General features: G+C 44.7%; 1 protein-coding gene across 1 annotated transcript; it reads right to left on the bottom strand.

Annotated features, from left to right (window-relative positions):
* Positions 1 to 797: 797 nt before the first annotated feature.
* epha8 (eph receptor A8) lies at positions 798 to 20,500 on the bottom strand. Its single transcript, XM_071525306.1, has 15 exons — positions 20,494 to 20,500; positions 19,380 to 19,535; positions 18,509 to 18,919; positions 15,899 to 16,023; positions 13,200 to 13,362; positions 10,864 to 10,996; positions 8,218 to 8,285; positions 7,728 to 7,853; positions 6,912 to 7,097; positions 5,887 to 5,948; positions 5,295 to 5,504; positions 3,237 to 3,386; positions 2,846 to 3,036; positions 1,735 to 1,893; positions 798 to 912 (listed from the first exon to the last, which is right to left on the bottom strand). Exons 1-15 carry the CDS (start codon positions 20,498 to 20,500, stop codon positions 798 to 800), a joined length of 2,262 nt encoding a protein of 753 aa, XP_071381407.1.
* Positions 20,501 to 24,967: the final 4,467 nt, after the last annotated feature.

Below are 24,967 nucleotides of genomic sequence, written 5' to 3'. Positions count from 1 at the left end.
TTGCAAAGCCTCTAGCATAGTGAGATTGTAGAATAAAGTGCACTATAACTGAATCATACACATCTTCAAAGTACAGTAGTTGTGCGCTACGCAGCTTCAGACTGGGCAGAGGGCTCTGGGGCTCTCCGGGGGTCATTCATCAAGGTTGGACGGTGGAGAAATGTGCCTTTAGTTGGTATTAATAGCCTAGGGTGAATTGGGTCTCCTCTGCTGTGGAGGCGATCTGGCAACTTGGGTGAGCCCTATCTCACTTTTCTCCACTTATCTGATTCGAGCCTCTTTCTGGGGCTCGTTCTCCTCAGGCTTTTACTGTAGGAGAGACGCCGTGTGTCATCTGAACATTTGAAAACACCCTTCCCCGCCCCCCACCCTCTACATCAGTCCGTATACTCTTGCCATTGCCCGGTCCAGTAAATCATATTACTCTGATAAATTCATGTTTGATAAATTATCTTCTCTTTGTAGACAACAAAATTAAAATAATCTGTGGAGATTAAGGCAGTCTTTCCATTTATAAACAAGACATTTAAACTCATAAAATGTAATCGGATAGGAAAAAAAAAGAAAGGTAGGAATCTTCCCGAAGAAGTCACGTATACACTTGCTCCATATTTAAAACCTTTCGCGTTTTCTTCTCAGATCGATCTCTCAAGGAAAAAAGTCTTGAAAAGTTCCCACGTATCTTCCTCTTCTTCCGACTTTCTCCGATCAGCGCGATTCCCATGGAGTTCCTTTAGGCCTCAGAAGCCTGGGTTTCTACATTTTAGCGGAAGGCCTCAGAAACCTGGGCGTTGGAGTTATACGTGCACCGACGGCACACTCCTGTTCAGGACCTGCGCCCTCATCAGCTGGACGCTGGTCATGATCTTCTTCTGGTGGCCCATCAGCGTCACCCCGAGCCTCTGGATGTCCCTGCGGAACACACGCAGATATAAACACACACGGATTCAGTGGAGAGCTTTAGTATCACATGATGGACTTAATGCTGTTTCAGAGGTTTTTCCACTCTGTCAAGACTCAAATGCTGAGGGGATACACTGAAGAGATGGATTTCTTTTGGCATGAAAACAGTCAAATGTAAAAAAAATATTGAATTCTGGCCCAAAATATAAGGTATCGGCAGCTTCGATCCAAAAATAGCGGTATCGCTATCAGCCTTCAAAAACCATATTGGCCGATCTCTACACAACTCACATTGTGCTGCGAGTGGATCATAGTCACAGCTCGTTTCTTTTCACTTTACAGGAGAGCTGTAGTCAGACACTGTGATGGCAACTGTCAAGGATGGTCCTGAAGGCCCCATGAAATGGAATCATGACTCCTGGCTCAGATAAAAAGCAAATCTGAGCATGGGTGGGAGGGTAGAAGAGTGCATTGTGCTAGTGACAGTTCTCAATGGCGCAGACTGATTATATAATATTTGAGGAGGTGGTAATAAAATAAACAAATGAGCAGTGATGAAACACGACTGTGGTCCAAGTGATTTTATCACTATACTCGCTGAAATTTACCGGGAGCATTTTTAAAATGATCCCCGTGTGCAGCGGCTCAAACTTGCTTAGCGGTGTCTATCAAAACGTTTCACCCCTGGATGCAGGCGGAGTATTCTGAGTCATTTTTCACTCCACAGGGTCTTTAAGCTACATACATCAAGCAAAGCTATCAGATGGCGGAGCCCGGCAGCTATCTACTACCTCTGAGTTGTTATCATTCTCCATCATGGTCAGTACTCACCCTTGGTTCATGCCTATAACGTGTCCCAGGGTATGGTACCCCCCCGCGGCGAAGTGGTCCTTGTAGCGGCCCATCTTTATAGTGTCCAGCCAGTCATCTACTGAGTTACAGCTACTGAAGTCTGGGATAGCTCTCTCCATCAGCGGAGGACTGTTTAACCTGAGGCAGAGAGCGAGATAGATGGAGAGATAGGTAGATCGATAGACAGAGAGGGAGAAAGAGAGAGAGAGAGAGGGAGACAATGGGGAGACAAAAAGATTAGTTGGAGGGAGTCCGAAAAGGAGAAAAGAGGCGAAAAGTGAGAGAAGCAGAAAAAAAAGAGAGAGAATGGGGGGAAAGGGGGGCTTTGAAAGGCACTAGCAGCCGAGGCAGAAAATCAATAGCAGTTAAAATGATAGAGAAGAGGTGGCGGCCGTGGTTGCAGGATGGCTGCTTTGGGTAGATTAATACAGGGAGAAATCCTTAACACTCCTCCTCCTCCTCTCCCCCATCCTCTACTCCCCGACTCATCTCCTCCAAACACCCCCCCCGCCAACCCCTACCCACACACACACTTCTGCCACGCACCGCTGACTCCGTAGGACCCGGGATCTGAACTGAGCAATTTACACAGGTCCAGCCTCAGCCCGGGTGTCCTCTCAAACCTGCTCAACCTGCTCAACCTGATTCACGGCGGATCAATGTCAATATCACAGCCAGGCTTTTACTTAACGCACAGCGCGTCTATCAGAGATGAGCTTATTGGAAAACGAACACAACCGCTCGCCCCTCGTCTGCCAGAGAACTTTGAGGGAAACTTTGGGCTGTAACTTTATCCCACTGCGCTCATGTTTGATAGCGGCGGGATGAGATTGGATTTACTCTGCCTCCCGCACCAGGACAGTTACTTAGTAGCCTAACAGTCTGTCACCGCGCATTGTCCAGGAGATCATCTCCTCAGCCCCTCGCAGGCAGCGCCTCGCCTCGACTCCCGGCTTAATCCGCTAATCACATGAACCAATATTTGATTAAATGGTTGGCGAACTGTCCGGCCAAATTAAATCAAAGGACTCCTCGGCGTGTGACACGGCGGACCCACGTCGCTACGGATCTTTTCGCCCGGTCCACCCACCTGCAGAGCGTGTCCATAGACTTCAGGTTCTCTGGGTTGCGGATTAGCTTGTCAAGAACGGTGACTATCTGGCAGAAGCGCGGCCTCTCGTTGCGATCCTTCTGCCAGCAGTCCAGCATGAGTGTGTGTAGAGCCCCAGGACAGCCCATAGGAGCAGGCAGCCTGTAGCCCTCCTCCACAGATTTGATCACCTGCACATGCATAAAAAACACAGGTAAGACAATAAATACAAAGAAATATGACAGTATGTACAGCAGCATGCAAGCACCAGTCAAAGAGCTCCATATTGCACAAGGATTCACATGGAAATGTTCAGGTTATTTCCGGTCTAAGTCAACAAATCGGTTCTTGGTTCTTGCTTCTTGCGCTTTAGCCCCTGTACAGCACTCACATCTCTGTTGGTGAGGTTCCAGTACGGTCGCTCTCCATAGGACATCACCTCCCACATGACCACGCCGTAGCTCCACACGTCACTGGAGGAGGAGAACTTCCGGTAGGTGATGGCCTCCGGCGCCGTCCAGCGGATGGGGATCTTCCCGCCCTACGGGGTTGGAACACAGAAAACGACAGCCAGCTGAGTTCAACCAGGATGGACCGGACTTTCGGAGACAAATGTATGAAGCGGCGGTGAAGTGTTGCGGTTCGAGAAATCAAACGTGGGACCGTGGGTCGAATCCCTGGACCCAGCGGACAAATCTGGGAAGGGGAAGTGAACCCCGAGACCTCAACAAGTCCTGCCGAGGTCCACTTGTATGTTTCTGTCTGTAAATTCTCCCTCAGGCCATTGCGATGATGAAAGCAGAAAGTTAAAATGACACACAAAGTTGCATGACTTAGAATGGCTTTATGTCTGAATGTACTGGACTTTACTGCGTGTGTGTGTGTGTGTGTGTGTGCACCAGTAGACCAGGACAAGAATAGATTTGCAAATGGTAGCAAGTATGTGGACTACTTACAGGACGCTTGATATAAAATGACACTTAATTAGGCTGACAAATGGATACATCACTTCGAAGACAAACAAAGCGTTCCCCATGGGTTATTTTAAACATGCGAAGGTTACTTTCAAAATGTAGTCCATTACAGATACTTGATTTCCTGCTTTAAATTGGAATCAGCAAGATAGGAATTATCTAAGCCTAACTCATAATCAAAATTTTGCTGGATAGCATTGAATTATCAGATAAACACTTTACTCCAATTTCCAGACAATAATTTGAACAGTCTTAACATAACCTTCAACCATTATCAAGCATTATTTCAAGATGTTATGTAATTCTGCTGTAGTGTCTCTAATATCACAATCTAAATTCCTTTTCCCCTTCAAATATGTAGTAATCACCTAGTATCTGTAACCTGATTGCTGTGTTTTACAGTAACTGTACCTGACAAAGGTGCCAAATGCTGATTTTCATCTGTGTGCTGATGATAGCATCAAACTCTCCAAGGAGCTGCCTTTGCTTTTTTTAGTCAAGATTTAATACGTTTGGCCCAACAGGCTGCTGGTTTAATATTGAGCTCCTGCCTGCGGGAGCGCTTATGGAGATTTTCCCTCGCTCTCTTTTTCATGTGACTTTGACTGTACCGCATTGCTTTTGTACAGTATTGCTTGTCTTCAACTTTTATGTTTGTCTCGATGCTGCTTTCTTGGCCAGATCTCAACGGGACTGCCTGGTTAAATTAAGGTTAAATAAGAATAACAAATAAATTACTGTCAAAGCTGCGCTAGACATGATTTTTATGTATAAATACATCTTACCAGCCTAAATGACAAAGTGGGGCTGAAGCAGAGAGGAGTGTCCCTTTCTCCCGAATTGAGATGCCCTAGATTTGACTGAATGAAGTTTGTTTTGAGGTCTGCAAAATTCAGATACCTCTTGGGGCCGCCAACATGCCTAGTGCAACTTTAAAGTCACACTGAAATGAAAAATGACTTTTGATGTTTTTTTTTAGCTCATTCAAACTATCATCTATACACCTATTTGACTATTTATGCCAAAAATATGACAAAAAAATATTTCCTTGAATTTCTATATCAAAATCTCATTAAAATTCCAGTCAATAAAACCATCACAGATTTTTGAATAATCCCGCCCCAATGCCCCTTCCATCAACTAAAACTGCCTTTCTCTCCCTAACAGATATCCCATTAGTTCACTCTTTTGAATGATCCCTCCCCTCAATATGTCCCGCCCCAACATCCTGTTTCAACAGGAAATACATCACATTAACGAATCCAGATGCTCTCAAAATGCAGTTTTATAGTGACTTTAAGTTATAGTTATGTTTTTGGCAATCGGATTACTGAAGTCCCATTACATCCATTGCTCCCCAACCTTGACCATTCCTTTCAAATACCGTGTGTGTGTGTGTGTGTGTGTGTGTGTGTATGTGTGTGTGTGTGTGTGCGCGACGGCGTAGATATGCTTGCCTCTATGTGTAAACTCACACTGGTGGTGTAGGCGGCGTCGGGGTCGTCCTCCAGGACCCGGGACAGGCCAAAGTCAGACACCTTACACACCAGGTTGCTGTTGACCAGGATGTTGCGGGCTGCCAGGTCTCTGTGGATGTAGCCCAGGTCGGCCAGGTAGGTCATGCCGGCTGCGATGCCACGCAGCAAGCCCACCAGCTGGATGATGGTGAACTGGCCGTCGTGTCTCTGCAGGGAGGGGAGAGAGAGAGAGAGAGAGAGAGAGAGAGAGAGAGAGAGAGGGAGGGAGAGGAGAAAAAAAGTTTTAACTGCAGCTGAAAAAACTGGTATTGGAACAGCAGCAGAAAAGACGGAGCGGAGGGATGGCGAGAGATTTCCAGAGGGAGAGAAAGCAGAGTAAAGATGAGAGAATACAATGTGGCATAAAGTAATACTTTGCAACATTTTCATATAAGTGCCGTTTTGCTGCTCTCTATCGCTGATTGATGCAACAAAATAGGGATTCAACCCATATCCAGTTCTTGAAAGCTTTTACACTTGCGGTTCTAAACACCCGGTGCGGTCGCTCTCTCCTCTGCTACAATACAACACAAAAAGCTACAGTACAAACCCTGAGGAAGGAGTCCAGGGAGCCGTTCTCCATGTACTCTGTGATGATCATCACCGGTTTACCTGGGGAGACACACACACACATACAGGACCGTTCCTCTTCTGCATTGTACATCTCGGACTTTCTGTTTGCTTTATGTACACACTATATATGATCCATGCATGTTTATGTACTGTATATTGTACGGGAAATACCAAAATACATGGATCTCTATTTGAATGAATGCAAAATGAAGTCGAACACAACTACTTTTGAGGCAAAAAATAATAATGTTGTGATATCAGACAGTATTACCACCTAATTAAAAAAAGAAGTCAAGGCACTCTTCTTCTCATTTAGCTTTGAATGGCTTCCCAGATAAAGGCTTAACTTAAGCACAGAAGAAATAGAGCCTTAGCTTTCTTTTTTCAACTTTTCTTTCACCCTTAACTCCAATAAACACCTTTTGTTGCAAACAGACTTTAATGGTTTGGAGAGGCTTAAAAGCAAGGACACAGTCTGTTATCCCCTCACAGCCTGTGTTATATATTATATCCTATCTAGGTCTAGGCTGACATATCATATTTTCCTTTTATTAAATACCGGATATTTAATTCATCCTGCCCACCCACCACCGATATGACGGAGCGACCAAAGCTGCATAAAAACAGCCTGTAAAAACTGCAATGAAGTTTGATTGTCTTTGTACATTTTATTCATTTGTTTCATCGTTCAATAATACTTTCTGTAAATGAAACTTTCATTTCCGAGTCGGTAATGTATCCCAGAGTTTCCCCACCGTTTAATAGGTGGATTGGGTCAAGCTGCTTTAACGACCCGCTAACTCTAAAAGAATTTCATTAGGCAGTGGAGAGTTTTAGTGTCCTGTGATGGTTCTAAATGCTGTTTCAGAGGCTGACACGAATGGAAGAATCTGGGGGGGGAAACACTGAATGCTTGAAAAGTAAGTAAGTATGAAAACGGTCAGATTAAAGGATATTCAATAGAGGCCCGAAATCTATGGATAGGCCCAAAAACATGCGTACTCTGGGTCACCACTCCCTCCAGGCGGATGACGTTGGGGTGGTCGAACTGGGCCATGATGGACGCCTCGGCCAGGAAGTCCCTCTTCTGCTTGTCGCTGTAGCCCGCCTTCAGGGTCTTCAGGGCCACGGGGATGTCCCTCTTCCCCGGGAGCCTCATACGTCCGTAACACACCTCCCCGAACTCGCCTAAACACACACACACACACACACAGACATGGCACGAGATGAGCAAGTATATACCACTGCATCCGCTGTGCTCAGCTGCATCCGCTAACCCTCCCCCCCGAAGCCACGCTTGTAAATGAGAATGTGTCTTAAGCTAATTTGCTACGGTAGATAAGGGGGGGGGGGGAAACTCGACAACAAATATCTACTTGTGAAGCTGTCTCTCCACATCTGTGTGTGACACTTCGACAAATCAGAGTAAGCTGCTCATCGATCAGCCTCTTTCTCATTAATTTTTATCTTTAGCTCTCAGCAGAACTTCGAGTGCGATCGCTGCCATTTGTCCTCTTCTGCTCTTTTTCCTTTTCTTTCTTTCTTTCTTTCTTTCGCAGCAGTCATATCCAATACGGTGTGTGTACTGTATAGTGCAGAGTCCAGCGGTAACACAGCGTTAGTATTCCCCGCCTGTCTGAGGAGGCTTTGATTGACAGTCCCACGCAACGCTCTGATTCCGCTCTGCCATCCTCCTCTCTGCTGCACACCACAGCCTTTACACCAGCCAATGATTTTAAGTTACCTCAGCCGATGATTCTGGCTGCGTGTGTGTGTGTGTGTGTGTGTGTGTGTGTCCCAAGTTCACGGTTTTTTTACCTGAACCAATGATTTTCTCTATTTTGATCCTGGAAGCTTCAATTTCTCGGGCAAACTCGTGGACCGCCTGGCAGGGGTCCTCGTATGTGTGCGGGTCGATATAGAACCTCGCGTCGGGGAATGACACTAAGATAAACAACATTAGCATTCGGTCACATATCGGGAGAATGAGAACAACATCGCATCTGAGCCCCTATCAGTGGTGGTGCGGGAGGGGGAAAGTTGATGAAAGAGGAGGAATGATTCGAGAGACGGGGGGCGGGGAAGACAGAGAGAAAGGAAAAGAGAGAGCGCGGGCGAGAGAGAGATAGAGAGAGTAAATAGAGAGCATGCGGGGGGGGGAATAAGGCCTCTGTGCTCCTGTAATCACTCGGAGCCTGATGAAATTGTTTGCGCTGAGGATGAACTTTATTACATCTGGATGGAAAATGCGACCTATCCGAGGGACGCGACATAAATCTATTATTGCTAATAATGGTGCTAAACATACCGTGGCCATTCTGGTAATGCATCTTCTCCTCATCCGAGTCCTGGAAAGCCTTGCTGTAGCCACAGTGTCTGTACAAATCACACACACACACACACACACGCGCGCACAAGTGACAAACACACACGGATAGGCGTGCGTGCAAACACACTCTCGCACACACACACACACGCACATACATACGGAGGGATGAATACAATAGCAGGGCAATAGCAGAACATATATCTCAGAGCATTCTCAACCATATGCCATACTACAGCATAACACCACAACTCATAATTAATAAATCAACAACTGTTCATAATGAATAATTAACTCTGACATAGCCTATATCGCCCAGTGATTACTCAGCCTGTTTCCCCTGTTTATGCAGTTTCTGGGTGGCAATAGGGCAGGGGGCGGGGGGCAGAGGTCAAGCAAAAGAAAGGAAGGAATCCAATTGAATTATTTGGGGGGAGTGATGAGGTTTGCTTATTAAAGTCGCAAACCTATTTTTCTATGGGTATGATTTTCCTGTTTTGAGTGAAAATAGTGATAAACATCAATATTCAGGTATAAAATACACTAATGAATACACACTAGGAGGGCACTTTGGCCTTTTGTCCATGTGGCAGTAAAATTCACCTATGATTAATATATCCAAACACGCCTCACCTCCACGAATGTTTTTATTACCAAAACAATACAATAATAAAATGATAAATCTATTTGATACAACTAAAAAGCTGGGTTTTATTTCTGGCCTTTAGAAAAATGGCAGGACCGGTGAGTGTTGCTGACATCCAGTGCCGATCCACACTGACAGGTCCTTATGAACACTGTCCCCTCTACTCAAATCAGGTCACATGAGCACTGCTTAAACCAATACACCAAGTGATGAGAACATAGACACCAAAATCATCCATGTGTCCACGGTAGATCTGTCTCTGCTGCTCCATGCTAACACTTTAGAATCCACTATGTTGAGTGATAGTAGGCTCCATGCTAACACACAGTTTTTAAAATCAACGTAGTTTCACTCAATCCAATCGTACTCTCTCTTCCATAGTAATGTTACACAACCCCATAACACATTCAAGTACGCAGTGCTTGAATTAGCATATACTCCTACACCAGGCAGAATCTAGTGGCTAAATCAGTGCAAGTAAAGGATGCAAGAGTAACTAACACACACATTGGGTCACAACTTATGTTAAAATTGAATTATGTGAGTTTTTCATTAAAATATATTGCCTTACCTTCAACCTAAATATCGTAGATGAGCGAAACCAGAGAAAATCCACCCATTAACCCTGTCAGACCTGCTGGATTTGCCCATACAGCCAATCTCCCTACTATCTAAGATAGTAACACTAATTGCATTACACTTGCATAGTGACCACTATATCAACAAAGACACTCATATTGTGCTGTTACTGTAATTTACTTGCATACCCCCCCCCCCCCCCACACACACACACACCACCACAGCACCTGTAAAGCATTAGCGCACTTCTCATTATATGGTCTGTAGATTCATAAATTTTAAAAATGAATTATCATTAACTCAATAAAGCTGATGTAGCCAGGTTTATTTTTGGAACTATTTCAGATAAGGAAACACATATGCATCCACTGTGCAGTGATTTTCAGCTGTACACCGTCTCCCATCACCCACCACCTTCACTCCCTGTGGAAACAGGAAAAGTAGTCCCCTGGTATGTTATTTTTCTATCATATTTTGTGTAAGTTTGATCAATCTACACAAAACTACCAGACTTGGCCGCATGATGTATGATTTCGGTGTCTATGTTATCATCACTTAATATATTGACAAATGGGCCAATATCCCTACTGCAAAAACTTGGTGTATTCCTTTAAAAGTGGGACTTGTGGCGTACTGAGCAGAAAAATGCTCCAGTGTCTGATTCTACGTCCAAGTGACATTCATCACAATGGACTTTGCAGTCATAAAAACATGATTTTGACCGGATAACCCCTTTAAATCCTCCGACTGCTATGTTTCTTTCTCTCTCTCCAACAGAATGGAAACGAACTCCAGCTGAAGAAGTTAATATGCATTGAAGTATGAATTAATTAAGTGCAATGAAATTAATTATTCGTTGCAGTGCTATGGAGATGTAAGTTGAAGACATCAAACCGTGGGGAGGGGGCTGAGAGGATAAATGGGGACGTTTGGCTCGCAAGCTACTGGACATGAATCAACATAATTAAATCCACTATGAGGTGGAAATTACGTGTTGGGAAATTAGCTAACTAAGACAGGGAGAAGACAGGGAGGGTTGAGGAGATGAGAGAAGCTCACACCATTAGTTGAAGCATTAGCTCAACTGCACTCATCATCCTTATTACAGACAGAAAGGCATGCAGATTATTTGTGTGTTCCCATATTGTGCACATATCAGAGTGCCAAGGGGGACCAAAGGTAGTTTAGCTTCTCACACACAGGCTTAAAATGTGATCCTTTCCCTCATTCAAATTACAACCATGCTTTCATTCTACTTGCACCCTCGTTAGTCTACATGTAGCAAAAGCAGGGTGAAATACAACGGCTATGCAAAAAAAAACGGGGTTGTCATCATACGACACAAGCAATACGACACAGAGAGAGGCAAAACGTAGAGTAGTGTAAGAAAGTGTTCCACACACAGCAGCGACGGGTAGTGTGGTAAAGTGTAGCCTTGCCGTTTCCTGCAGATGATGATGGCCAGGAAGGCGACCAGGCCGGACACCAGGGCCATGCAGATCCAGATGATGGTCATGGTGTTGTAGCGCAGAGGAGCTGCAAAGACACACACACACGCACACACATACACACACACCGGGTGTCAGCTGAGGCAGCGGGGCCGCCAAGAGTCTGCAGGTTTTCATTCCAACCCGACGCTAGTTCCTCCTCTCTGGTTGAAGCTGTAGGCTCTTGGGTCTCGATGGAACATGGTTGAGAACCACTGAGTTTAGGTGTATTGTTTGCCTGTATGTGTGTGTACAGTCTATGGGAATATAATCAGTGTATATGCAGTTACATGTACATGCACTTTGTCACCAACACACAAGTGGGAGTAGTCTATTTGTTTAAATAAAGAACATGCAACTCCAATAAGGAGCTCCATCTTTTCTAATGAAGTGATACCTCCCGCTTTGAAAGTATCCTTTATATGCCTGTTCTATTATAGGTAAATGTTGTTCTTCTTATGTTGCCATCTATTTTGAAAGATAAGGTACTGTATGTTGTCTTAATATTAGAAGTGATTAAGCCTCTACCTTAGAGTCAAGTCAAGCACAATGTTATGAATAACTGCAAGGACTTGTTGTATGCTGTAGGCTGTAAGAAAAAAGTAAAGCCATATCACAAGGCCTAGCAGATGTAAGAAACATGTTCATGTCCACGTTAGGTTGAATATTGCATCTCTTTAAGTAATTCATAGAAAAAGTTCAACGTTTCCAATGTGGACTTTAAAGCTGCACAAGGCAACGCTGCACATTGGCGGCCCCAAATGGCAGCGAGAGGTAACTGTTTGAAAATTTGAAATTCGATACCCAGAAATCCTGTATCCTGATGTCAGTAAACTGCACACGGTGTGCTGATGTGATGCTTTATACCAAAGGATACCAAAGGGACGAAAGAGGAAAAGATCTAATGTTGGTGGGTCCAGTTTGGATTTCACTCTTAAGTTTCGATTGACCATACCTAACACCAGAATTTATTTAGGGGCAAATAGGGCAAATCTACGGGATGTACATTGGGGGGTATGGGACACTTATATCTACTGCAGCCCCACATTGGGATTTAGGGTCATAAGACTGGTGTATTTTTACATAAAAATCTTGCCTAGTGCAGCTTTAAGATACCTTGAGAAATTGGAAACACTATATGAGCTACCTTGCATATTTTCATTATTTTAAAATGAAATGTGCATGCAATTAGATGAGCTCCTCTGAGGTTTAGTATGCTTGAAGAATTATGAGTTTGTGCCAATTAAGAATCACTGATGGTGGGAAAGCAATTTTCTGTGAGCATGTTACAGTTAAGATTATTATGTGAATTCAAATCCAATCTAGAGACCTGAAGAAAACCTGAGGCAGGCTATATCGCAGTTTAGTGTCGCGCCGCCCTGGACAGCCTTGATGTGATTCATTAGGGGAAAGTTAGCCAGAGAGAAGACTTTTTCCGTCTCGACATCGAGCGACTGCAAAGCAATGTTCGCAGGAGGGTAACAGGCACCACTCTATATGCTAGAAAATAGGCTACTCGGTCTAGTTTTTCCCATATTTTTGGACTTATTGATTGCTCAGCATGTAGGCTAAGTGGGATGTATGCATTCCTCTCGTTTCCAGAGTCTGAGAGTGAAACGGTGTCAAGAGGAGGAGAGTCTGGGTCCACTGAGCAGGAGAGCGGAGGGAGACAATTAGTCAATGAAACAGCGCTGGGACTCAAATCGGGGAAGAGGTTGAGCTTCGCAGACCTATAGAAGCGGCTCTGCACGTCATCTGCCGAATCCCCTATGAAGCGAGAACAATATTCTAATAAAAGAATTGTTTTAGCAAAGCTTAACTTCCCCTTGCTGCACTTGCGTCCGGTGCACAGACCCACGAAGACCAACCCCCTTCCCCCCTCAGAGTGGTGTACAGCGCTGTTTGAAGCTGGGATAGGCAGTGGTTTCGCTGACAGGGGCGACCCTCTAACAAAGCGCCAATCGATGGAACAGAGGGATGGACTGAGGCGGTTATCGGCCTCACTGACACCCGGGCCTCTTTAGCCCAGCGCCACGCTGTGCGGTCTGGCCTGGCTTTTGAGACGCTCTCTGTGCCAAGTCGTTTAACAGAACAAACAGTTTTGTTATTGGGCTTTTTCCACTGTATTAAACGGCATATGACGATGTGTAGCTGAAGGGTCCCTGTGGCCCAGGGCAGGCGTGAGGTTTCAAGCAACAAATCAGTGATACGGTCTCTCTCTCTCTGTTTCTCTCTCTCTCTCTCACACACACCTGCTTTCCCAGTCTGAATCTCCACATTCTGGCTGAAGCGTCCGCAGCCTGCTGATGTTCTGGCTCGGACCTGGAAGATGTATTTGGTACCAGGCTTCAGCCCTGAGACCCGGGCAGTGGTCCCTTTAGACTTCAGAGTGGAGTAGCTCTGCTGCTCATTATCCTGCAAGGGAAACGTCCACATTAAAGGAGTTTTTGAGAGATTGGTGAACATAGACACCAAAATCATACATGTGTCCCCAGTAAATCATTCCTTCCAGTGCCCCATGCTAACCACTAACAATGTTTTACTATTGAAAAGGTCAGTCTTACCGAATAATGCTAGTGGCCTACTATCACTCAACATAGTGTATGCTAAAGTGTTAGCATGGAGCCTACTGTCACTCAACATAGTGTAAAGTGTTAGCATGGAGCCTACTATCACTCAACATAATGTAAAGTGTTAGCATGGAGCCTACCATCACTCAAGATAGTGTATGCTAAAGTGTTAGCATGGAGCCTACTTTCACTCAACATAGTGTAAAGTGTTAGCATGGAGCCTACTACCACTCAACATAGTGTATGCTAAAGTGTTAGCATGGAGCAGAGCCAGTGATCTTCTGACACATGGATGATTTTGGTTCTCATCAAAACTTGGTGTATTCTTGCAGCAACAGCATTATCACGATTATCTTCACCATTCTTTGTCATCTTAATGTGGGCGTCATCAGAAATATTGAGTTATGACTCAACTTTAGGCTACTATCAGCTGAGTTGCTACTGTACACTCCAAAAAACCTCCATCTCACTGAGTCTTATAGTCTCACATTCAGTTTTAAAATGTTTTTCTTAAAACAAGTGAAAAATTCTGCCAATGGGGTGAGATCATTTCACATGCTTCCAATGTAGTTTCATTTATTTCAGGGATTTTCTGGTCAATATCCTGAAACAAGGCATGAAAAGGCAGATCGCTCCACTACCATCAAGAAAATGACACTTGATTCAAGAAAATCATTTGATTTGAATTGGAAACAAGTGAAACTATCTCATGCTGCCGGCAGATTTTTCTCACTTCAAAAATACAATTTTAAGGATCACTTCTGGTTGAAATGACTAAGATGGTTAATTTTTGCAGTAAGGACTTTGCTAGTCCACTGGCCCTCTCTTGAAGGACCTCTCTGAACTCATATCTGTTCACACTAGAGCTGTTATGTGCTGTACACGTTTATCGTAAATGAACACAACCCTATCCGACTGTCAAATGTGATCGGCAGGTAATTACCTCAGAAATCGTTTGATCCAGTGATATCAGCCAGAAAAATAACAGCGTTTCTGAGGCGTGTTTGTTTTTGTTGCTGTTTCATTGCGCGTGTATATGCCGCTGCATCAAGCATAATCAGAGGTGCTATTTTTTTTTAGCTCTCTTATAGCAGCTTCATCTGTAATGTATTTAAACATCAGAAATTTGAATTCTCACAAGTTGCTACACCTATTCAATAGGCCTCTTGTGTATGTACATATTCATTAAAAAAGGGATGCATTCATGTGTTGAAGGAGCTTTTGTAACAGTGGACGCCCTTCATCGCCATCACCATCATGTCTGTGCTCTTCCTCCTCCTTTTCATCTGCCTCTTGCACCTTTTTGAAATGAAATAAGATTTCATTTCAGCCCTTTACCTGACACTCTCGTTCAGAGCTGCTCACAAAAACTGTAGAATAAAGTAGAATAAGCTCAAGCAGCCGATAATAAGGGGTGCAAGGGCCAAAATAACAGCGTCAGACTAACGGTGAATCATTCATGTGTCCCCGGAAGAGCTAAGAGCCTAATTATAAAGAAGGTGCAGAAATGAGGACATTTTTCCCCCGTCTTCATTATCGTCCTCAGCCAGCATGCGGCGGCAGGGACGCAGGAGGCCGCCGCCCTCGCCGTGAGTCATTGTTGTCGAGTACAGTCGTGTAGGAACCTTAAGTAAGCTCAGTGCTGACTTGTCCACTTGAAATCCCCCCCCCCCCTCTGAGCGCGCCAAGATTAAGACACTGGCGCCAGAGACGAGCTAATCCTCCAGCACCCTCCACGCCATCCTGCTTGTTTGGCTATGAACGCTGCCGCCTCCCAGGCCGCTCCCTTCAGCAATTAGCCGATTTCTATCATCACACACACACACACACACACGCACACACCTACCCGCCCACATACATACACACACACACACATCCACGCACGCAGCAATTAGCTCGCCGCCATGCTTATGCGCCCGCCGACCGCTTGCTGTCACTGTCACTTTCGCTAAGTTGGAATCTACACCGCCTCGTCCTCTTTCTCTTCCTCTGCCTCTCTCTCTCTCTCCCTCTCTCTCTCTCTCTCTCTCTCTCGACCCCCATTTCCTTTCAATTAGCCGAGCTGCCAGCGGGATCTTTTCCTGGATTAAGTTATCCAGAGTCTATCCAAGCGCACTCCTCTGCATTCACAATATCTTGGCTCAGCTTAGTCGCAGCCCTTTGAAGACAATAAGCTTATGTTCTCCAGGTATAGCGGGGACCGTGTCATACCCCCCCCACCCCCCTCCACCCCCCCTCCTCATAAGCTGCTAGAATAGTTATATGTTTGGTGTTTTGGGGGAAAATAAACAGAATGTGTTGACAGAGCCCCTGCGTTTGGTGTTTCGGGCTCCCGGGAGTATAGTTGCTGAGTAGAACATGTGTAGCGGCTGGTGGCGTACCTTCTCGTAGTATTTGATGTCGTACTCCAGGATCACGCCGTTGGGCTGGTCGGGCTCATGCCACAGCAGGGTCACGCTGTTCTGACTGGCGTTCTCCTGGCGGATGGCTAGCACCTCGGAGGGGGCTACACAGGAGACAGGAAGGAATCAACACGCGGTTCGATGAGAGACCATGAGATAGTCACCTCATGTCCGAGTTACGCCCCCGATCTCTGCACAGGATGATGAGAAGTCGCTACAAGCAACGGTGCACCGGATACAGTTGCATAAGGTTGAGATTTTGATTCAGCAATAGCTACCACTACTGCTTTATCCACTACTGCCATCATTTTTCGTGACAGGTGGAAGACAGAGGTCATGCATCAAGAAGAAGAAGAAGGATGAAAAGAAATCATGCACCCAAAACCAGTGGTAGAAGAAGTACTCACATCTTGTACTTAAGTAAAAGTAACAATACCACAGTATAAAAATACTCTGTTACAAGTAAAAGTCCTGCATTAAAATTTTTACTTAAGTAAAAGTACAAAAGTGTTAGCATCAAAATATACTTAAAGTACCAAAAGTAAAAGTACTCTTTATGCAGAATGGCCCATTTCAGAATAATGTATATTATATCACTGGATTATAATTATTGATGCATTAATGTGTACGTCACTTTAATGTTGCAGCTGGTAAAGGTGAAGCTGATTTTAATGACTTTATTTACTGCTGGGTAGTTTGTAAATTAATAAAGTTAATACAATTTTATCTTAATCTATAATAATACATCATAATTTATTTGTTGATTATATTTTGTATTATTAATCTGAATATCCAAAGTAACTAGTAACTTAAGTTATCAAATAAATGTAGTGGAGTAAAAAGTACAATATTTGCCTCTGAATTGTAGTGGAGTAGAAGTATAAAGTAGCAGAAAAATGGAAATACTCAAGTAAAGTACAAGTACCCCAAAATTGTACTTAAGTACAGTACTTGAGTAAATGTACTTAGTTACTTTCCACCACTGCCCAAAACAGATTACAGTTGAAATTACTGAGAGTTTGATTCGCACAGGATTAGTATTATGAGACAACCTCTGTTTTCACCAAAATATGGAAGGTAATTTGTGCTGGAAGTTTTCACAGACAATCTCCACAATTATTACAAATCACTGGGCGTCCTCAGGTAATATTAGTCCTGTGTGAAATATATTGGCTCTACGTAGCTTTTGGAGCGAATGATTATACTTTTTGGAAGAAAATCAGCTTCTGCACTGAAAACAAATGGACCCCAACCGTGCTGAGTGACAGCTGGATAAATCATCATGGCCAGTCTGATGATGGCTAGTCTGAGTAAGATCCCAGTACCTGCATTTGTGGAGACTGATGTACTCTACACAAACATGAAGTTAATTTATTAAAGCATTGACTCATTGGTGAATTGATGAAGTCCAGGAGGTCTATCTCTTAAATCACCTGCTATCTACTTGTAAGATCCTATAATTCAACATGCTCAGTTTTGTTTGCTGGTCTCACTGTCCTCTCATCCTCTCCATTCTGTACTGTCTTGGTCTCAAGATCTATTGAAAACTCCATGGGGATCAGTTGCTCAAGGCGGTGCATCCTTTGATGGCCGGCCACACTGGGACTCCAGTGACCAAAAATCAACAGGGTCTTGCTCTTTCATCACCAAAGCCCCCTGATCCCACCCACATATCCTTTGATTTATTAGGCGTGTTCACACTACAGCAGTATTTCCAAACCGCCAGCAAACCTTTTCCACATCAAAGTCAATGGGGAGTGGCTGCAAGGTGGACAGAAAGCAGAGGAAGCCACTGCACCTGGCTTCTTTTTAGGCGTGGAGTGGAGCGCTTTCTAGAACTGGGAGAACTTTTAGTGGAGTGCGCAGAACATCGAGGGAAGAAGTGGCACCCAATCAATCACAAGGCGATTACTACAACTACAGCAGCCAGGATGAAAATGAAGAAAGTAGCGGTAGTAAAGTTGGTAGTAGTTGTTACTCTGATTATAGAGTCAGTGTGGAGCACAGAGGTGTCAGAGTTGGACATCAGTACTGTTTGCTGACAGCGGCAGCTACTGCAGCTAGTCCTTATGGAAACAAAGTACGCGTGGCACAACCTGCTTTTCATTATCAGCACAAAAATATGGTTGAGGCAGCACTTTTTTTTTTTTTTTTGTCAAAGATTGTTATTTTGGCTTTTTTTTTTTTTTTTGCTTTATTTGACAGTAGAGAGAGAGACAGGAGAGATGGGAGAGAGGGGGGGATGACATGCGACAAAGGACAATGCCGGTACACAGAATGCACTTCAGCCAATTGAGCCAACCAGGACGCCCGAGGGGGGGGGGGGGGACGTTTTCTATTTTGTAAAGATTATTTTGAGGGCATTTCTGCTTTATTAGATAGTTTACAGTGAGGGGAGATGGGAATGGAAGAGAGAGAGAGAGTGGGACAAGAAAGGTTCTAGGCCCCGATTGGAACCTACAGGACATCAAGTAGCGTGAACCCTCCCTTACCCGTTCAAGCCTCGCCCCGCCCCCCCCCAAGAAGAAGAAGCCCCGAGGAACCCCGCTAGCCCCAATAGCCCTCGATGGTGAGACACGATGCCCTTACCTGCCTGGTTCGTGGTGATGTTGACCGAGGCGTACGGCGGCGGCTCGCTGCTCAGGTGCGTCACCGCGTTGGCGGCCAGGATGCGGAAGGTGTAGTTGGCGTGGGCCGCCAGGTTGAGCACCGTCACCCACGGCTCCGTCAGCCCGGCCTGCCGCGGGACGTAGCGCACCACCGCCGCCCCCGAGCGCTCCACCGTCCCGGACCCTCCTCCTCCCCCCTTGCCCCCGCCGCCGCCGACGCCCAGGAAGGAGGTGCAGTCCTCGCAGGGCCCGCCCTCGCCGGAGCACTTCTGACACAGCACGCTGTACTGCAGGTCGCCGCGGCCGCCGGTGTCCGGCGGGCGACCCCACTCCAGGTTCACCGACGTCCCGTTGACCGAGGAGATGACGCTCACCGGGGCGGACGGCGGGCCTTGGGGGGGGGGGGGGGAGACGGAGGTTAAGTTCACTTTCGGATATTCTGGATCATTGTCTCCGAAGAGGAAATTGGATTTTTGAGTCAAGAGATAAGTTTGGTAATATCCAGTCCATATTTACTGTGTTGATGTGTGTGTGTGTGTGTGTGCTTGTTTTTGTACCTGCACCTGTCCTTGCCTGTGGGAGTAGACGTGTATCTGTGTGTGTGTGTGTGTGTGTGTGTGTGTGTGTGTCCATGCATGGATGTGTTTTTGTACCTGCATGTGTCCTTGCCTGTGGGTGTGTGTGTGTGTGCATGTATTTGTACCGTAACCACAGATTGATTTTTGAATGTGTGTGTGCATCTACATGTGTGTCAGTTAATGAAAGAAAACCCACCCAAGGAGCATTTGTTTGTGTGTGTGCATGTGTGTGCTTGTGTGTGTGTGATTGTGTGTGTGTGTGTGTGTGCTTACGGGTGCAGGGAGCTGCTGGAGGGTCATCCGCCGCCCGGTAGTAGCTGGAGTCGCAGGGGCAGGAGAGGGCGGCTCTGGTCTCTGAGTGGCTGTGTTGAGGACATTTACCACACAGGCCATCGCCCGCCACCGGCTTATAGAAACCCACCTCACAGGCTGGAGAGAGAGGGAGAGAGAGAGAGAGAGAGAGAGAGAGTAAATAGAGTAAATAGAGAGCCAGCAGGGAAGGGCTCAGCGCTCCCATAATCACTCAGACCATGATAAAATTGAGAGAGAGAGCAGCCAGTACCAGAATGAGTCACTCCTATGGCAAGCTATGCATATCAACAGAAAACACCGCTTCAACTTTTTCAAAAACTGTGTCATCGCCTCCAAAGCATTTCGTTTTAGGACACAACCCCTCACCCAACCCCCCCACCCCCCCTCCCAAAATCTATGTATAATTACAGGCCCTCTAACCGCAGAGACTTGGGAGCAGGGGGAGATGAAAGTCGTACTTCTTTTCTGCACAGATTTTGGGGCTGAAAAAGGGCTTTGCACTGTTGATACTCCCAGCGGGACCATCAGAATCCAGACCGTGTTTCAACCTTATTCAGCTCCTCTGATACATATTCACTTTCAACTCCGCGCTGATTAATAATGGAAGGGGCCTCTGATAAATATATTCTCTTTCCAGGCGGCTAATAGGCTGCCGCTATGGTAAATGGGGCAGGGGTAAAAAAACCTCTCGTACATACACGCGGGGGGGGGGGGGGGGGGGGGGGGGAGCAAGACGTGTTTGCTCTTCCTCTTCCTCTTCCTCGCAGGGGCAATTTACGCTCTTCCGCGATTTCTGCGGGTTTTGAGTTTGCGGACGCCGGTGTTTTCCTAACCTTTTTTTTTTTTCCCCTTGTTACGTTTACAGACGACCGTTTTAGGTCTTTAGACTTCAAAGGTGCCGAGAGAAGCGTGAAATTGGATAACCAACATGAGTAAAATTATAACAAAGCTCATTGTTAAAAAAAAAAAAATGTATTCCGGGGCTCTCTGCCTGCCTGAGATGTTTTTAGATACATTGGAAGGGAATAAACCGTTCCCATGCTTGTACCTGAAAAGTACACATGCAAACGCTCACCCGGCATGCGCGCGCACACACACATACACACACACACGCACACACACACACACAGCAAATCAACCATTTGATTAGATTTCATCACATGTTGCAGAGTGATATTTAATTTGATAGACGGCATTTATTGCAACCGTTTTATTTTTCTATTCAGCTGAATGGCTTTACTAGAATGTAATTATTGCCCTCATGAGGCAATTATTGCTCTTGAAAAAATAGATAATTTCTAAAGCTATATGCATAGAGGTTATGACAGACATCTATGACAGACAATTACAATTAAAAATGAAACTAGCCATGTAAAAAAAAACATTTTAGTAATAATAATAAAAGCTAATGTGCAAAAGCTAGTGTGCATGGAATAAGTTAACTATACTGAAACTATAATCTTAGCCTCCCGAATTGAAATAAATAAAAATGAACTTGAATTTCTTTGCAGTTGTAGTATTTTATTTAATACTGTGAAAAAGCAGAGAGAGAGAATCCTCTGGTCTTTTATGCAAACTGAAACCAAACTAAAACAGAAAATATCTAAAAAAATAATAATAATTAATAAATGAATAAAAAAACAGAGAAAAGAAAGCCAAGTCTGAAACTGAAACGGAACCAACTGAAATATGATACTTGAAATATAAATATGAATATAAAATAGAATGTTCCGATAACATTGATCTTGTTTTTTCTTCTAAAAAGGAGAGCGGGGAAGTAGAGAGCCTCTCTTCACCGGCTGAATATCTCTGGACACGATCCTTAATTATTGAAGGCCTTGAAAAACATCCTGAACGTTTTGGCACCTGGTTGTTTTACACCTTTTCCCGACTTCCCTGGGATCCGGGATCCAGTTCACAGGTTTCCTTTCGGACGCGGCACAAGCAGAAGTCAACGAGAGCTGAGACTTATAACCGATAAGGGGGAGACGGGGGAGAGACATTCTTCTTCTGAGGTTATTTTACATCCTTCCCTCATCGTGAGATAGAGGACAGAGGAGAGTGATGGGAAAAATGGAGGAAAGAGGCAGATTCAAACCCATAATGTTCATGCTGTAGTTTATCTGTGTGTGATTAAGTGTGTGATTAAGGGCAAATTAAGAATGAAAAATCGATCCTTTCATTGATTCGTATGAAATCAATCATTTTCAGATGGCTTTAGAATATAGGATTTAGAATTGGGAAACCTGAAATTGGGATTTTTTACATGCATCAACTTTTCCTCTCACTCACACACACATACACACACACACACGCACATGCTCAAGTTCTGATAATGTGAAACACATATCATATGCTCACTAACACACACACACACACACACACACACACACAGGTACAGGCAGACTGATACACAAATAGACACACGCACACTGTTTGTATCAGCACAGATTAACAGACTAGGGGGGGGGGGGGGGGGGATCGGGCGCTTCTCTTTCACTGCCACAGCCCCCCCCCCCGCAGGAGCCAGAAACTATTTCTATTTGCAATATTCATCCCAGACTGTTTTCTCTTCCTCCTTTTTTATCCCGTTAATCCCTCCATCCCTTGATGTTTTTTTGTGAAGCCCCTGAGTTGAAAAGCAGGTCACGATAAACATCGGAACAGCTCGTTCATCAAGGGGAGAAGCGGCGAGCGCTTTGAAGTCTCTGACAGATTCACCAGGAGCTGTGCGCACGCTCGCAAACACACACACACACACACACACACACACACACACACACACACACAGGCATACACGGAGGGTGTCTGGTATTGCCACAGTAAGCACACACAACATGAACTTATCAGCACCCGGGCGAATATGCGAAGGGAGAAAAGAAGGCCAGTGTCGAGACAAGCGGCGATAACCTTTCAGCTGTGATGCACCGCTCAGTTGGTGTATTGAATGGAGAAGAAATTATAGATGGGAAGAAGAAGAAGAAGAAGAAGAAGGAGAAGAAGCAGAAGACAAACACTACCAACAACAACAAGAATGAGACAAAGGGGAAGAACAACAATAGATAGATTGTGTCTTCAAACTTGTATTGCATACCATCGATTTAAAGGTGCTGTCTGTTCCATTTTAACACCAATAAATCATTACCATATTAATTTTGAGACATCACTATAATTACCGTAAAAAACCAAGACCATCACCATGAAGCCTGTCAGCCTCTATCAGCCTCTACTCTGCATTTTACATCGTGAGCCACCAGGTCAGATTTGGCGGGAAATCTGCTGGAGTGCTTTATGGCACAAAACAGGAAGAGGGAGCTAAACTTTTCCTGGTAATGGCAGATGGCGGAAGGAGTGAAAGGCTGGTGAAACAAAAATCACTTCCGACATCTTGATCCTCTTCAGTAAAACGAAGGAGAAAAGAAACATCATCTTTGTGGCAGGAAGCAACGTGGTTTATGGGAAATGTAGGCTTCATTTTGAGAAAGATAGTACTAACAATACCACTGGTGTGAGATAGAGGCTACCAATCATCTCCACCATGGTCTCATTTGTTTACTGTGATTACACCAAGGCATCACAATTAATTTGACAGTGATATGCTGATATTAAAAAATTCTACACATAGCACCTTTAACAGTGTGCAACTGAACAATACAAGAATCAATCAGCATTGTAAACACAATATATAATCATCTATAGTCAAACATAGGGCTGTAATTGGTCTACTCTTTCTGAAATTCTGGAATTGAATTGCAAAAACATGCATATAAACATGCTAAACCGTATTAAATAGTGCTACTATCATACCAATAACACTGAATAGCAATGTGGACTTTGAGACAAAGTGATGGATATGTAAGTAAAACAAGAAAACAGGAGTTGGATGTAATGGCAGCATGGACTGAAGACAGAAAAAGTGATGGAAATGGAGAGGGAAGGGAGGTGTGAAGGCAGTCGTTTCTCTATTCCAGAGGTGTTCACTCACACTCCTTTAGGGGAACTGTTTGCAGAGTGTGCATGTTGGTGCATGCATGCGTCTGTGTGTGTGTGTGTGTGTGTGTGTGTGTGCCCATGGCGTGGATGTTCGCACGTTGCCTGGCATGTCAGTACCTGTCAATGCAGTGCACCCGCTACAGAGGAATTTGCATTACAATGAATCTTAATAGCCGTGCGCGGCATTGTGCGCTGACCTTGATTTATTCCCTGTATAAGTGGGTAAATAAACACATTGGAAAAAAAGGGGGGGGGGGGGGGGGAGCTGGAGAAAGCACATCATCGTCCCACACGTGAGGAGACTGAGGGAGGAGGTGTGGAGGGGGGGGGGAGCGGGGTCTTAAGTGCAACCCGGGTATTCAGCTTACAGTGCTGTATCTTGACAAGATGGCTGTGAGCCTCCTCGGCTTCACGGACACGTTTTAGTAAATCTATTAGGAAGGAAGGAAATCCTCTTGAAATCTTTGCATAAAAACAGATAGAAAGGCTGGAATAAACAAACCTACGCCTCCTCTGGGAGCTTCCAGAGACAATTAAAAATGTGTGAAGCAACATGCTGTTGTTTCAGCCGTTGGAGATCCCCAAAGTAAAAAGGCAGCACATCTATAAAATTAGAGTCAAAATGGTGGACTACTTATTGAAGGGCACACAATCATCACAAGACACTAATCGTCTGGTGAAGACTTGTAAGAACTCCACTATTTTGACTCTATCTGTTATTTCTTAAGGGAACTCCTCTGGAAGTTGTGTTTTTTTTTTGGTCCATTTTCTTCTGCCTGCCAAATGATTTACAGTAAGAACCACAACAGCCTCAACAAGTCAAGTTTCTTATCATGCTGTCCTGAAGGTTTTCATGTTTTAATGTTTTTATATATGTTAAAGTAGTAATCTGGAAGTTCCTTGTATTTTTTTGGTTTTATTAGTCTCCATCTTTTGTTGCTCAGCGCTCATTGCTGTGGTGTTTCTGCACTGCACTTCCCAGAGATCACCTGTCAATCAAACAGTGTGGGCGGAGCTTGGATTTCCTGTTGCTGCGGTCTGAGTTTCTCTTTTCGTTGTCTGTTCAACCATGGTGGCTATTACTGCTTATGCTAACTAGCCAGTTCTTCTTCTGTTTATAAAAAAACAAAACAGCAAATGTAAATGCTTTCATGAACTGGAAATCCCTTGTGTTAGATGACTCAGTGATAGAGAGTAGCCGTAACGGAGATTCACTTATATGAAAAATGCTTCGGATTATCTCTTTAAACTGATCTCCTAAACTCAATCAGTCATCACGAGCAGATTAAAAACCACTACCTGGTCTTCAAGAACATATAGAGTCCTGATGTCCCAGACTCCGCGCGGCGCTGACCTTGTGAGGAAACAAGCGCACTCCAAAAAAAAAAAAAAAATCAAGCGACAAAGTTAGCCAAAAGGCTCCCCTGGCTGGTTCCCCGGGGAGCACATGAAGCCACTAACGAGCCTCTAAAGCTGTCCGAGTGATGGATGAACGTGTCGGCGGGATCAGCTGCGGAAATGGGACACGCACCATCCGGATCGCCCCCCCCCCCCCC

This window comes from Centroberyx affinis, unplaced genomic scaffold, assembly GCF_046629955.1.
Source record: "Centroberyx affinis isolate AG114_WGS23_722 - 3 ecotype Tasmania unplaced genomic scaffold, CSIRO-AGI_Caff_v1 ptg001287l_1, whole genome shotgun sequence".
In the NCBI taxonomy this organism is placed as follows: domain Eukaryota; kingdom Metazoa; phylum Chordata; class Actinopteri; order Beryciformes; family Berycidae; genus Centroberyx; species Centroberyx affinis.
The sequence above is the reverse complement of the archived record's forward strand: the minus strand, read 5'-3'. Positions and strand labels throughout refer to the sequence as shown.

Excerpts from the sequence above, each read along its gene's own strand:
- epha8 (XM_071525306.1), bottom strand. Across the intron at positions 13,363-15,898 it reads ACATCAAATACTACGAGAAG|GATAATGAGCAGCAGAGCTA; the intron begins GTACGCCACCAG and ends TTTCCCTTGCAG. Across the intron at positions 7,098-7,727 it reads AGAGAAAATCATTGGTTCAG|GCGAGTTCGGGGAGGTGTGT; the intron begins GTAAAAAAACCG and ends GTGTGTGTTTAG.